Source organism: Anolis sagrei, chromosome 2 (assembly GCF_037176765.1).
Source record: "Anolis sagrei isolate rAnoSag1 chromosome 2, rAnoSag1.mat, whole genome shotgun sequence".
NCBI lineage: Eukaryota > Metazoa > Chordata > Lepidosauria > Squamata > Dactyloidae > Anolis > Anolis sagrei.
The window spans coordinates 272,419,949-272,433,768 of NC_090022.1; the positions used below are offsets into that span (position 1 = coordinate 272,419,949).

A 13,820-nucleotide genomic window follows, 5' to 3' on the forward strand; every position below is an offset into this window, starting at 1 on the left:
TACTACCAATCCCATCATCCATTGGGGTCATGGGGGTTATGTGTGCCAAGTTTGGTCTTGTTCACTCATTGGATGAGGGTCGCAGCAGTCTCGGAAAGCAAGTGGAGGTACTTCAAGTCCCATCATCCATGGTCTGCCCATCTCCAAACCACAGTAGGATGTAGAGTGGGTCATGGGGGCTCGGTGTGCCAAGTTTGGTCTTTATCGGTCTTTGTTGGGGGTCACAGTGGTCCCTGGGAACCAAACTGTTTGGAAGTACTACACATCCCATAATCCATGGTCCACCTCCCCCAAACCGCACCAAGACATAAAGGGGTTCATGGGGGTTATGTGTGCCAAGTTTGGTGCAGGTGTGTCACCTGTGTTGGTCACAGTGGCCTGTGAAAATGGCAGCCAATCATGTCTGCCCTCCGCATACATACATACAAACATTCACTTTTATTATATATATAGATTCAGGACTATTCTCACTTTGGGACTCAATATTCAAAATCCACATACCCACGCTCCACAACATATTTTCCCCAGAAGTGTCTGAGCATCTTCCTAGGTCCTCCACTCCTATTTTATGATATGCCTCCAGCCCAAGTATAATCTAAATATAGAATTGACTATTATTTGCAATTTGAGGAATTCACAGGGGTTCTTGGAGCATATCCCCTGTGGATATGGGGCTGTATACTATAATATTACAATGCAATGACAGAAGGAAATGGGAAGTTGCAAGCCATGGTAAGCACAACACATGGGTTGAGGGACAACTCTAGCATTTTATGACAATTGCTATGTTGTCTCTGGTAAATTATTGTCATTCACTGCAATATAGTCTGTGGAGGAACAAGCAGATATACATGCCCTGGCTGCTTTTCAAAAGATTATAGTTCTAGTTTACTCTAGTAAACACAATTCACTGCACAAACATAAATTAATGAATTAGTGTTCTGTATTCTCTACAAACCCAATTTCTGTTGTCTTGAAGAAACTTATTTTGTGAGGCTAGTATGACTCTTACCTCCTCTCCTTAGACCTCTTCTGGCTGGCTGGCTGTCTTCATTATCACCAAATTCTTCCATAAGAAAATTGAAAATATTCAGTTACTTTTGAGTATCAAAATGTATTTAATAATAAATAATTTAAACACAAACATAAAGCTAACTGAAAAAATACATTAAATTGCATCAGTAAAAATAAAACTGTTCCAATTAAAAATTATTTTAGGAATAATCAGCTTAAAAGGGGTTACAGATTTTCAAAACAAATGGCAAATTTGGATAAAAAATAGTTGCAGCCCAATCTCATCATTAGTATGCTGTCCAAAAAGCAAAAAACCTTATGGTCCCGACTGTCTTGGATAAGAGAATGTCAGCCTATAATTACTCCTATTGTTTTTTTTGGCAAATTTTGTCAACAGAATTGCAGTTCATCAGTGAAGCTTGTTCAACTACTTTTCATCCATTGCAGTTAACAGTTCTGCACAAATGTTTGTTCCATGTTTCATTTGAAGGTCTTACAGTGGGCACTTGACCCCAAAGCTATTGATGTGGCAAATGAAAAGGGACTAAGATGTATGTGGGAACCGTGTGGTTATGGAGCCCAGAGGGTCAGCAGGGTTGGCTCTTCACCAAGAAGCATGCATAACAGCTCTTGAATGTCCCAGACAGTGCCCTGCACAGATAACTCATTTATGTGGCTCAAAGACCATGGTAAAGAACAAAGGGTTCATAATAGGAGCCCCCAGTGGTGCAGTGGGTTAAAACCCTGTACCAGCAGGACTGAAGACCAACAGGTCACAGGTTCAAATCCGGGGAGAGTGTGGGTGAGCTCCCCATATCAGCTCCAGCTCCTCATGCAGGGACATGAGAGAAGCCTCCTACAAGGATGCTAACACATCAAAACTTCTGGGCGTCCCCTGGGCAATGTCCTTGCAGACAGCCAATTTTCTCACACCAGAAGCAACTTGTGGTTTCTCAGGTTGCTCCTGACACGACAAAAATAAATAAATAATAGGAGGTCCCTGCTTATCTGAAGGGCTAGGAGTCAGAACACTGTCAGAAAACAAAATTGGTTGAAAAGTGGAACCCAAGGTTTTTTAACTTGCAAATGCACTTTGACCACTGACAAACAAGGAACTCACAAGGAACTCAAAGAACTGTGTACAGAAACAAAAGTAGCCGGAATACTTATCCTGTATCCTCTGAGTATATACTAAGAGTTTTTGTCCCAGAATATTAATACCTTTACATCATATTTCCTCAAGCAAGACGACTATACAGCCATATATTTGTGTGTCCTACTTGCTATGAACATCATGGTCATAAGCAACAAAATGTACCTCCTACAATTCATACTTTTGTAGATGAGATTTGGAACAGTCTGTTTTAATATAAGACACACAGCTCTGCAACAAGTCAAGACATTTCTCTGTCAGGAGGAGTTTAGCGAAGTATAAGGGGCACATTACTGGGGAGGCTGTGGTGGGATTTGGGGGGGGGGGGGTTGTGTGTTTTAAATGCATTTTATTGTATTTAAACTGCATTTTAACCTAACACAGAGTGCCATTTAATTGTTTTGCAATTGTTGTATGTGCTTGGTTTTATATTAACCAAAGTGGGTGGTTGTTAGTAAAGGTAAAGCTTTCCCCTGACATTGAGTCTACTCGTGTCCAACTCTAGGGGGTGGTGCTCATCTCCATTTCTAAGCCAAAGAACCGGTGTTGTCTGTAGAAACCTCCAAGGTCAGGTGGCTGACATGACTGCATGGAGAGCCGTTACCTTCCCACCTACTGATCTACTCACATTTGCATGTTTTCAAACTGCTAGGTTGGCCTAACAGTGGGAGCTCATCCCGCTCCCTGGATTCGGACAACCAACCTTTCGGTCAGCAAGTTCAGCAGCTCAGCGGTTTAACCTGCTGTGCCACCAGGGCCCCTTGTGGTTGTTAGCTGCCTTATAAAGTAAACAAAATAAATAAACAAACAATGCTCAAAATTCTTTGCAATTTATCCACAGCACAGGTTGCTAAAATTCCCTGAGAAGACTGTATGGGAAGCTTACCTCTTTCTGAATCAAAACTCTTTCTTTCTTCGAACCTGTTTCCTGGTGTAGATATAAAATGAATATTAGATGACAAATATTCTACAATTCTGTATATATAGTTTTCAAAATATGTATGAACTTCCTAAATACCACTGAAAAGCATTCAAAATTTATTTTGACTATCCATATCAGAAGTCACTCACTTCAATTAGTCTCATAATAGAACTTAAATGTATTTTATTTTATTTCTTGTATTTTAACTGCATTTTAATCTAACACACAGTGCCATTTAATTGTTTTGTAATAGTAGCATTTGCTTGGCTTTATATTCACCAAAGTGGGTGGTTGTTAGTAAAGGTAAAGATTTCCCCTTACATTAAGTCTACTTGTGTCCAACTCTAGGGGTGGTGCTCATCTCCATTTCTAAGCCAAAGAACCGGTGTTGTCCATAGACACCTCCAAAGTCATGTGGCTGACATGACTGCATGGAGTGCCGCTACCTTCCCACCAAAGCGTTACCTATTGATCCAGTCACATTTGCATGTTTTCAAACTGCTAGGTTGGCCTAACAGTGGGAGCTCACCCTGCTCCCTGGATTCGAACCACCAACCTTTCGGTCAGCAAGTTCAGTAGCTCAGCGGTTTAACCTGCTGCGCCACCAGGGCCCTTGTGGTTGTTAGCTGCCTTGTAAAGTAAACAAAATAAATAAACAAACAATGCTCAAAATTCTTTGCAATTTATCCACAGCACAGGTTGCTAAAATTCCCTGAGAAGATTGTATGGGAAGCTTACCTCTTTCTGAATCAAAACTCTTTCTTTCTTCGAACCTGTTTCCTGGTTTAGATATAGAATGAATATTAGATGACAAATATTCTACAATTCTGTATGTATAGTTTTCAAAATATGTATGAACTTCCTAAATACCACTGAAAAGCATTCAAAATTTATTTTGACTATCCATACCAGCAGTGTCACTCAGTTCAATTAGTCTCATAATAGAACTTAAATGCATTTTATTGTATTTCTTGTATTTTTAACTGCATTTTTAACCTAACACACCCAGTGCCATTTAATTGTTTTGTAATGGTAGTATTTGCTTGGCTTTATATTAACCAAAGTGGGTGGTTGTTGGTAAAGGTTTCCCCTGACATTGAGTCTACTTGTGTCCAACTCTAAGGGGTGGTGCTCATCTCCATTTCTAAGCCAAAGAACCGGTGTTGTCTGTAGACACCTCCAAGGTCACGTGGCTGACATGACTGCATGGAGTATCGTTATCTTCCCACCAAAACGATACCTATTGATCTACTCACATTTGCATATTTTCAAATTGCTAGGTTAGCCTAACAGTGGGAGCTCACCCTGTTCCCTGGATTTGAACCACCAACCTTTCGGTCAGCAAGTTCAGTAGCTCAGCGGTTTAACCTGCTGCACCACCAGGGCCCTTGTGGTTGTTAGCTGCCTTGTAAAGTAAATAAAATAAACAAACAATGCTCAAAATTCTTTGCAATTTATCCACAGCACAGGTTGCTAAAATTCCCTGAGAAGATTGTATGGGAAGCTTACCTCTTTCTGAATCAAAACTCCTTCTTTCTTCGAACCTGTTTCCTGGTTTAGATATAGAATGAGTATTAGATGACAAATATTCTACAATTCTGTATGTATAGTTTTCAAAATATGTATGAACTTCCTAAATACCACTGAAAAGCATTCAAAATTTATTTTGACTATCCATATCAGCAGTGTCATTCAGTTCAATTAGTCTCATAATAGAACTTAAATGCATTTTATTTTATTTTTTGTATTTTAACTGCATTTTAACCCAACACACACAGTGCCATTTAATTGTTTTGTAATAGTAGTATTTGCTTGGCTTTATATTAACCAAAGTGGGTAGTTGTTGGTAAAGGTAAAGGTTTCCCCTGACATTGAGTCTACTTGTGTCCAACTCTAGGGGGTGATGCTCATCTCCATTTCTAAGCCAAAGAACCGGTGTTGTCTGTAGAAACCTCCAAGGTCATGTGGCTGACATGACTGCATGGAGTGTCGTTACCTTCCCACCAAAGCAATACCTATAGATCTACTCACATTTGCATATTTTCAAACTGCTAGGGTGGCCTAACAGTGGGAGCTCACCCTGCTCCCTGGATTCGAACCACCAACCTTTCGGTCAGCAAGTTCAGTAGCTCAGCGGTTTAACCTGTTGCGCCACCTTTACAAGGCAGCTAACAATCCCTTGTGGTTGTTAGCCGCCTTGTAAAGTAAACAAAATAAATAAACAAACAATGCTCAAAAGTCTTCGCATTTTCCACAGCACAGGTTGCTAAAATTCCCCGAGAAGATTGTATAGGAAGCTTACCTCTTTCTGAATCAAAACTCTGTCTTTCTTCAAACCTGTTTCCTGGTTTAGATATAGAATGAGTATTATATGACAAGTATGCTACAATTCCGTATGTATAGTTTTCAAAATATTAATGAACTTCTTAAATACTACTGAAAAGCACTCAAAATTTATTGACTATCCATATCAGCAGTGTCACTCAGTTCTATTAGTCTCTTAATCTGTGTGAAGACATATTCAAAATAGGAGAGAATATACTGTAGCTCTATGTCACATGCATATTTTACAAACAAGAAAATATAAAAAACCAGCAACCACTTCTCTAAATTAAAATAGGCTTATTTAGCATTACACTGAGTTCTATCACTGATTTACATTCAGCATGAACACAAAGGGATCTTGTAGCACCTTTCGAGACTCAGAAAAGTACGTTTTTTAGTCTTAAGTCTACTTCATCAAATGCATGGAGCAAAGAGCTCGGGAATATACATTTATAGTTATGGATGAGCAGGCTGTATCTTTGAAAAGCAATGGAAATGCAACACTTAGCGGGACAGCGATGAGGTGATAAGTTCAGTTCGAACAATGGTCTAAAGCCAAGGTGAGTGGATAAGCCTATGAACAGTGGATAGAATTGGAAATCACTGATGTGCTGTATGCCAGGAAATTACAGTCTAGGTTCAACCCACTGTTGACGGACTGGGGTTAGTGGATTATATTCCAATTCTGCTATTTCTCTTTCCACTCTTCCTTATTGTGTTTTTGTTCCAGAACTGCTTTTCTAAGGTCTGAGATTAAATGTTTTGGAAGACTGACATGTTCTACAAATAGGTTTTTACTTCTGTTCCTAAACCAGTTGATTTCCATTCATCCAAAGGCTTAAATATTGGCCTGTTTGCCCAATGTAGGGTGATGAAAGGCAACGTTGATAGAGGACTATATACATATCAGAGGATAAACATTTTGTGAGTGATGTGATGTGATTAGGACCTATGATGATGCTTCCTGAGTAGATGTGAGGGTAGAAGTGGCATCTGGGTTTCCCTCAATTAGTCTCAAAGGTGCTAAAAATCCCATTGTATACTTATCCATATTAATATATGTCTTTGAATTCAGCATGAACTCTTTTTTATCACACACTACAGAACTGTGGGCTTGTTTTACCAGGCCTACTGCATTCTCAATTCTGCTAGTTGGCGAAAACCTGTTATATAATTAGGATAAAATTTCAGAAGTCATAAGTAATCTTGGATTGACATCCCTAATTATAGAATCATAGAATCAAAGAGTTGGAAGAGACCTCATGGGCCATCCAGTCCAACCCCCTGCCAAGAAGCAGGAATACTGCATTCAAATCATCCCTGACAGATGGCCATCCAGCCTCTGTTTAAAAGCTTCCAAAGGAGCCTCCACCAAGTATAACTACCTCTGTTTGGAAATATCCTTCCACCTCCAAATCCACCAGTTGGTTTCTCATCTCTGTTTGGTGTTGCATAAACACCTAAGATGTTTTAAGAAAGAAAGAAAGAAAACAGGATCTGTTTGTAGATATAATTTACCTCTGAAGGTCTAAGGGAAAAAAACCTCTACAATTATGTTAAATAAGCTAAATCGATCCAAGGATATCCTCCTCCACTGCTGGTCACAATCAACATCATGTTCATCTTTGCTGCTGATGACAAAGACATAAAACTTCTAACAGAACACATATCAACATATAATAGTCTTCTAGAATCTAGAATATATGTGGCTAATGATCCAAATACGTATTTCCCTTTAATTACTTTGCAAGTATTGGGCTCAATTTAAAATTTGTATAAGGCACAAACTATCTGAGAATTCTTGGAAAATTTTAAGTCCAAACAGAATTAAAATCACAAACCTCATCCAACTTTCAAACATACATTATTCTTTAGACTACAGTTCAATGTGCTGCATAACATTTATGTTTACTCAAAAACTGTACTATATTCAAAAGGACTTGAATCAAGAAGTAGATGTAAGATCATAAAACATCCACTCTATCCTATCCTAAAACTTTTCCAATTAGTGCCTTGGGGTTTCCTTTCTACCACTTTTAGCTGCATACAACAGACATGGGCAAACTTTGGCCCTCCAGATGTTTTGGACTTCAACTCGCAGAAATCCCAGCCAGCTTACTAGTTGCTAGGAATCATGGGAGCTGGAAGTCCAAAACATCTGGAAGGTCAAAGTTCCGTCCATGCCTGTACCACAAGGAGCTACCAACAGCATAGAGGTAGGTGGAAAATACACAATTCCTAGAAGCATTTTCAAGAGGCAGCTCATAACCGCTTTGAGTCGCCTAAGGGCTGAGAAAAGCGGTATATAAATGAAGTAAATAAATAATAATAAATAAATTTTCCGTAAATTCAAAGCTAAAATTGTTGGGACTTGTCCATACTGATTTCCTTCCATCATATCCACTCTAGAATAACACAGGAACATGACATACGGCTCCCAGAGCCCTATCAGATCAGACAAAACACTTATTTAGCTCAACATTTTATTTTACAATCCACAGCACCATTACATGCCTGAAGAAAGCTAATGAACAGAATAAAAATAAGTGGCCCTGAATGTGCAGCTACACTGTAAAATTAATGCAGTTTGACACCATTTTAACTGCCATGGACCAATGCTACTAATGAAGTTAAGAACTCATTTATATACAGTGTTCCCTCACTTATTGTGGGTGTAATGTTCCTGGACCACCCGCGATAAGTAAAAACCCAAGTAGGGGCACTATATATAAACACACAGTATTTACAATCCTATTTACTGTAAATTGTAATTTTTTATTATTTATAATATTATTTTAGTATTAGAATTAATATTTTTAATTTATTTATATACATTTGTCACAAAAATTTAATGTGCAGATTTTATAAATGTGGATTTAGTATGATGTGTGGGAATGAATGGAAGGATGCATAGATGGAGCTAATAATTTTGGAGACACCAGTATAATATTGAGGCCTGCAATGGCTAACTACGGGCTTGCTGGACTGTAATTAAAAGTTGCTAATAAGAACTGAAAATAATTGGGACAGTGATAACAGGAATGTTTACAATGAGATGTAAGATCAACACCAATCAAGAAGACCAACATCTGGCCAGGAAACTGAAATAGATCCAGGAAGGAAAACATCTACTATTAATTTACAACTTTGGGACTACATCAGCAGAATATTCCTATAAAATACTCAATCAAAAAATGCTCAAAGTGTGGCAGACCTGATGCATCTGTTCCACCCACTATGCTCTGCTCTATGGGAAGGAGAAAGACAGTGTACATATGGAGAGTGGCAGATTTGCACGGGAGCAGTCTGGTCACTTTGGGGCTTCTTTCTCAAGGGAAGAGGAAGAAGTGCACTTTTGGAATCTTAGATTTTGTGCAAGGAGTCAGGTTCTGCTGTATGGAAAACAGAGATCTGGTCCTTGGTACTGTGCTTAGGGAAAGAAGTTTTGGCGTCTCAGCGTTTCGAAATTATGGCATATGGAAGTTTTGGAACGATGCATTGGAAGGGCTGCAGGAAAGCAGTGTCTGGCCTAACAGGTGCTTCTCCAAGGAGGGAGAAAAGTATATAATAATATTTGGGTGCATGAGGATGAATACATGTACATGTGTGTGAATGTTGAGTGAAAAAGTAATTCTCCTTTGTTTGTTAGCCATGTAATTGTAAATCCAATGTAGCTGCATAGATACTGTATGTCTGTATGTCTAACTGTTTTTCTGTAATCTTATTTACCCTCTTACATTGGAAATTGCAATAAAAAAAACCTATGCTTTAAAGTTATTGAAAAGTTATTCATGACAGATTTGGTGGTTTTAAAATCAGAAATGCCTTGCCCGACTTACTGGGCAAGGTCTGTTGCGGCAGTGGGCGCCCTCCGGCCGGCCGTGCTGCTTGCAGGCTTCTTTTTCCCAGAGGCCCCCTGCGCGGCAGGAAGTTTCCTGCAGCTTGGCAGGAAGAAGCCCCCTGCGTGGCAGGAAGTTTCCTGTCACTTGGCCAGCTGGCCAACCCAGCAACAGGCCCCACCCCGCCCCTCGATTGACCAGGGCCAGCTTCCCCACCTCACCCCAGCAGCCTTTATAGGGCTGCTCTTGGCTTCTGCAGGGCTCCGTGGCCTCCACAAGGCTTGCAGAGGCCGGAGGACAGCCCTACAAAGGTTACCGGGGCGAGGTGGGGAAGCTGACTCCGGCCAATCCAGGGGCGGGGCAGGACCTGCTGCCGGTTGGCCAGCCGGTCAAGCAGCAGGAAAGCGCCCACCACCACAACAGCCCTTGCCCAGTAAGTCGGGCAAGGCGTTTCTGATTTTAAAACCACAAAATGTATAAAAATAAAAAATATATAAACTCTAAACCCTAACTGCGAAACAGCAACTCCATGGAAAGTGAACCGCGAAACAGCGAGGGAACACTGTACACAACTGAAACCTCAAGCTTTTTACATATCATCTTTTAACAAACAGTATCTTCAGAAATCAAATTCCATCCACCCAGGTGGTGGTATTCACTGTGGGACAGGTAGGTTGAATCGTCTGGCTAAATCAGATAAAAGTGTTTCAACCAGTAAGGGAACTTCTACCTTAAAACAATCTGATTTTCCTCATTCAAAAGTGCTAATAACTGGCATGTTATTTAGAAAAGGCAATCCTCTTCTTTCACAATAGAAAATGTCTTAGACACAGTTATCATCCATTTTGCTTCATACAAATTCATTCATTCATTCATTAATAAACACGCAATGATATTCCTATTATTTTCCTTACATTGAAAGACTCACTTGACCCTTATCATGAAAACATGGTAGCCATGCTTTTCTAAATATAAATGTGCATAAAATTCATTCACACATACCTGGTACCTTTGCATTCTGACTGAAGCTGGATGTTGTTTCATTTACTCTTCCAGATAACCCCCCCTAAAACAATGAAAAAGGACTCACTGAAATTACTATAGGAATGTGAGTTTTAAAAAAATAGTTCTAGCTACAATGCATTACAGATGTAAACCCAGTGTTATCAATAATTCTATTTCTCCCCCTTTAAAAAGAACTGGTCAAATTAATAGTATCATATTGGAACAATTAATCCCTGAAATATCACCCAACTACCACTATCTTTTTTAGAACGGCAGAGGTTAACCACTGAGATGCACTGGAGGATCTAGAGATTCTTTTAAGAGTTCTCTCAATTAAGTATATATAGCAAACACTCACTTAACCAGAACTCAAACAACTTGAGCTCTCAAACAACTGGGCAACCCCCCTCCCCTGAAGAAATACTTAAAATTAAAACACAATCAATTTTAACAGAAATGTATTTTATGAAGTCTGCCTTTATCTGTTTTAATTACTGTATTCCAATATAAATACAAAGTCAATGCAAGTTTATGATATGGTTTAGTACTGTATTAAGTCAGGCATATTTTAAGTTACTCTCAACCAACTAGAAACTGCATTTCTTTCTTTTCATTTTTGCAGGGACCCAAACCCAAGTGAAAGGGGCAAGGCTAACTGCATTTTAGAATGCCAGAAAAGAGAAGCTCAAAATGACACTGGGGTGCATTCACATTGTAGAATTAATGCAGCTTGACACCACTTTCACTACCATGACTAAATACTATGGGATACTGTGAACCTTCTGTGATGTTGTGATTTTCCATACTGCAGGCTGATTTAAGGTGGAGCCTAGATCGTACATAAGAAGTTGGGTGCATCTACACCAGGCATGGGCAAACTTTGGCCCTCTGGGTGTTTTGGACTTTAGCTCCCACAATTCCTAACAGCTGGCTTTGAAGTCCAGAACACCTGGAGGTATGAAGTTTGCCCATGCCTGATCTATATGTAGCATTAATGAAGTTTGACACACTTTCACCTCTAAATACTCTGGGAATGCTGGGAGCTGTAGTTGTGCCCCCTAAGTTATTCCACATACAGCTTGGTTCCTAGAATGTCTGATTTCCATCATCTGGACACATTCCAGCTTGTAAATAGCATTGTACTTTTGAACTAAGAACGTGACACCTTATTCTTTAACCTTCTTTGCTCAAGCACTTAAAATGAGAGAATAGAAGCTGATGAGCACAGTACACTGCCCACATAATAAACCATACTGCTTTTAAGGACAAAAATTCCTATTTCTTCACTTCAAGAAACCATGCATTTCTGTTCTTTACTCTATCTCGTAATTTGGCAACAAAGGTAAGTCATTCTTTGTGGGTGGATCCATGAAGCTTTCAGAGCACCAAATATATAGGTGCTATGGGTGTGACTTCTGGTCAATTTCCCTATTTGTTAAGCCTTGTTAAGCCAAGCTTCAAGATGAGAGTAATGTGGCCAGCTCTTAGGAAAGTTTCTTTGGAGACTACAACTCCCATTAATACCTCTTAAAGGAATACTGGCACCAGCCACTTTTAATGTAACAACATTTTAAACTGTTTTGGTGGTATTTCTTGCAATGTTTATTTATGTTTTAATTATGTCTTGCTGACTATGTTATATTTTTGTCTCAATGTTTAATCCTTTGTGGTAAACTCACTGTTATTAGTGGCTCTATCATGTATTTTGATATGTTTTGTACTCAAGCAGGCATTGAATGTCTGCCTAATGTGTAAACCACCCTGAGTCCCTCAGGGAGAGGGCGGTATAGAAATAATAATTATTATTATATCTTTCCCAAGCTGTATAAATCTCAGCCAGAGCAGAAAGTGGCAATGTGAGTGCTTCACAGTCCTTGTATTTTTCTCATTGTGTCCAAAATAGTGGGTGCATCTACACAGCAGAAATAATGGTAATTTGACTACAAATAAAAAATGTGCCTTCTGCATAGGAATTCGTGGTTCTTTTCAAACTATAGTCCATCCAAACAGAGTGAGGAACTGCGAACCAGCCTTCTGCTTAAACCGTTTGAGGACCCTTGGTGTAGATGCACCCCAAGAGGTTCACTCTCTTGTATGACCCTTACAAAGCTAGAAAGGAGAATGATATCCTGCTTTCCCCACCTCTCAAAAAAGCCATCAGAAACATACTGACTAGAAAGGTATAGATCCCTGGCTGGGCCTACACCAGGCATGGACAAACTTTGGCACTCTGAGTGTTTTGGACTTCAACTCCCACCATTCCTTTCTAGGACAGGCTGAAGTTTGCCCTATGCCTGTCCTAGAAAGATTAATAGTCATATTAATCAGTTCTCTTAGTTGTTTTAATAAATAATTAAAGCTTAACAAGATTCCAGTCATTAACCCACGTCCAGCAATGGCCCAAATTCTATGAGTTGGGACCACGTAGAGTAGACCGATTGAATCAACATTTAAATCGATTAATGTTGATCCAATAGTTCTGCAATATTATAAATTACTTATAATATTGTATGCTTTTCAAATTTGCAGAATGGCACCAAATTGGTGGAGGGCTCATAGTAGTCCCCATAGGACAGGATCTAAATTCGAAATGAATGTGAATTTTGAGATGAATATAAGGTACTATAATGTTGGGTGGTTTTAATTTTTATGCCTTCGTGTCTAAATGTTGTTTTAGCTTGTTTAATTGCCTTATTGATTTTAATGCATAGTTATATATTTTGTTTAGATTTATGGTTTGGTTTTATATGTAAGCGAGGCAATGAATTTTGCCATTATTTGTAGTAAACCACTTTGAGTCCGCCCTGGGCATATGCATACACTAAATAAATATTGATTAGGACTGTCATAAAGATTAATAACCATATTAACCAGGATAGCCATATGGGATAGCACAGGCATGGGCAAACTCTGGCCCTCTGTGTATTAGGAATTGTGGGAGTTGAAGTCCCAAACACCCAGAGGGGTGAAGTTTGCTAATATCTGTTGTAGAAATATTAATAATCATATTATAAATATTACATCATAAGAGGGAATACAAGGGAGTATGCTACCAAGGTGGTCAGGCCCTTTCACTTCTCCAGCATCTATCCCAAACTTCCACACAGCTGTATGAAATCCACATTGATGTGGATTATATAGCAGTGTAGAATCTAGAAAACTCAGGGCCCTTCCACACATTATCGGTTTTGAACTGGCTTATATGAGTCTACATTGTCATATAATCCAGGTCAAAGGAGAAAATTTATGATTTCATATGGCAGTGTAAACGAGGCTGAAAATGCAATGGAAAAATGTATGTTGGACCAATTATCTTCCTTACACACAAAAGCTTGAGAGTTGAACTTAGTAAAACATAGCAAAGAACAGCAGAGGACAGAAGTTGCAAAACAAACAGTGTGGAGGATGTAAATATTTAACCAGCATTCTGCAATCCCTGTGGCATATTATGTGGGTGTATCTGCACTATAGATATAATGCACTTTGGCACCACTGTGCCATGGCTGAATGTGTCGGGATCCTGAGAGCTGTAGTTTTGCAAGTTCTTTAGCCTTCTCATGCA

At 39.2% G+C, this 13,820-nt stretch overlaps 1 protein-coding gene across 6 annotated transcripts in view; it reads right to left on the reverse strand.

Moving 5' to 3' along the window:
• DDX4 (DEAD-box helicase 4) overlaps window positions 1–13,820 on the reverse strand; it is a 31,171-nt gene that overhangs the window by 15,186 nt on the left and 2,165 nt on the right. For 2 of the 6 annotated variants that reach the window (XM_067464601.1, XM_067464596.1), the window contains exons 2-8: window positions 10,256–10,319; window positions 6,800–6,874; window positions 5,392–5,433; window positions 4,599–4,640; window positions 3,828–3,869; window positions 3,054–3,095; window positions 1,013–1,066 (exon numbers count right to left, since the gene is read on the reverse strand). In XM_067464601.1, the coding sequence (XP_067320702.1) occupies window positions 1,013–1,066; window positions 3,054–3,095; window positions 3,828–3,869; window positions 4,599–4,640; window positions 5,392–5,433; window positions 6,800–6,874; window positions 10,256–10,319 (361 nt within the window). The remainder of the gene's footprint in view (window positions 1–1,012; window positions 1,067–3,053; window positions 3,096–3,827; window positions 3,870–4,598; window positions 4,641–5,391; window positions 5,434–6,799; window positions 6,875–10,255; window positions 10,320–13,820) is intronic. The other 4 variants (XM_067464597.1, XM_067464598.1, XM_067464599.1 and 1 more) reach the window with 4 other exon arrangements.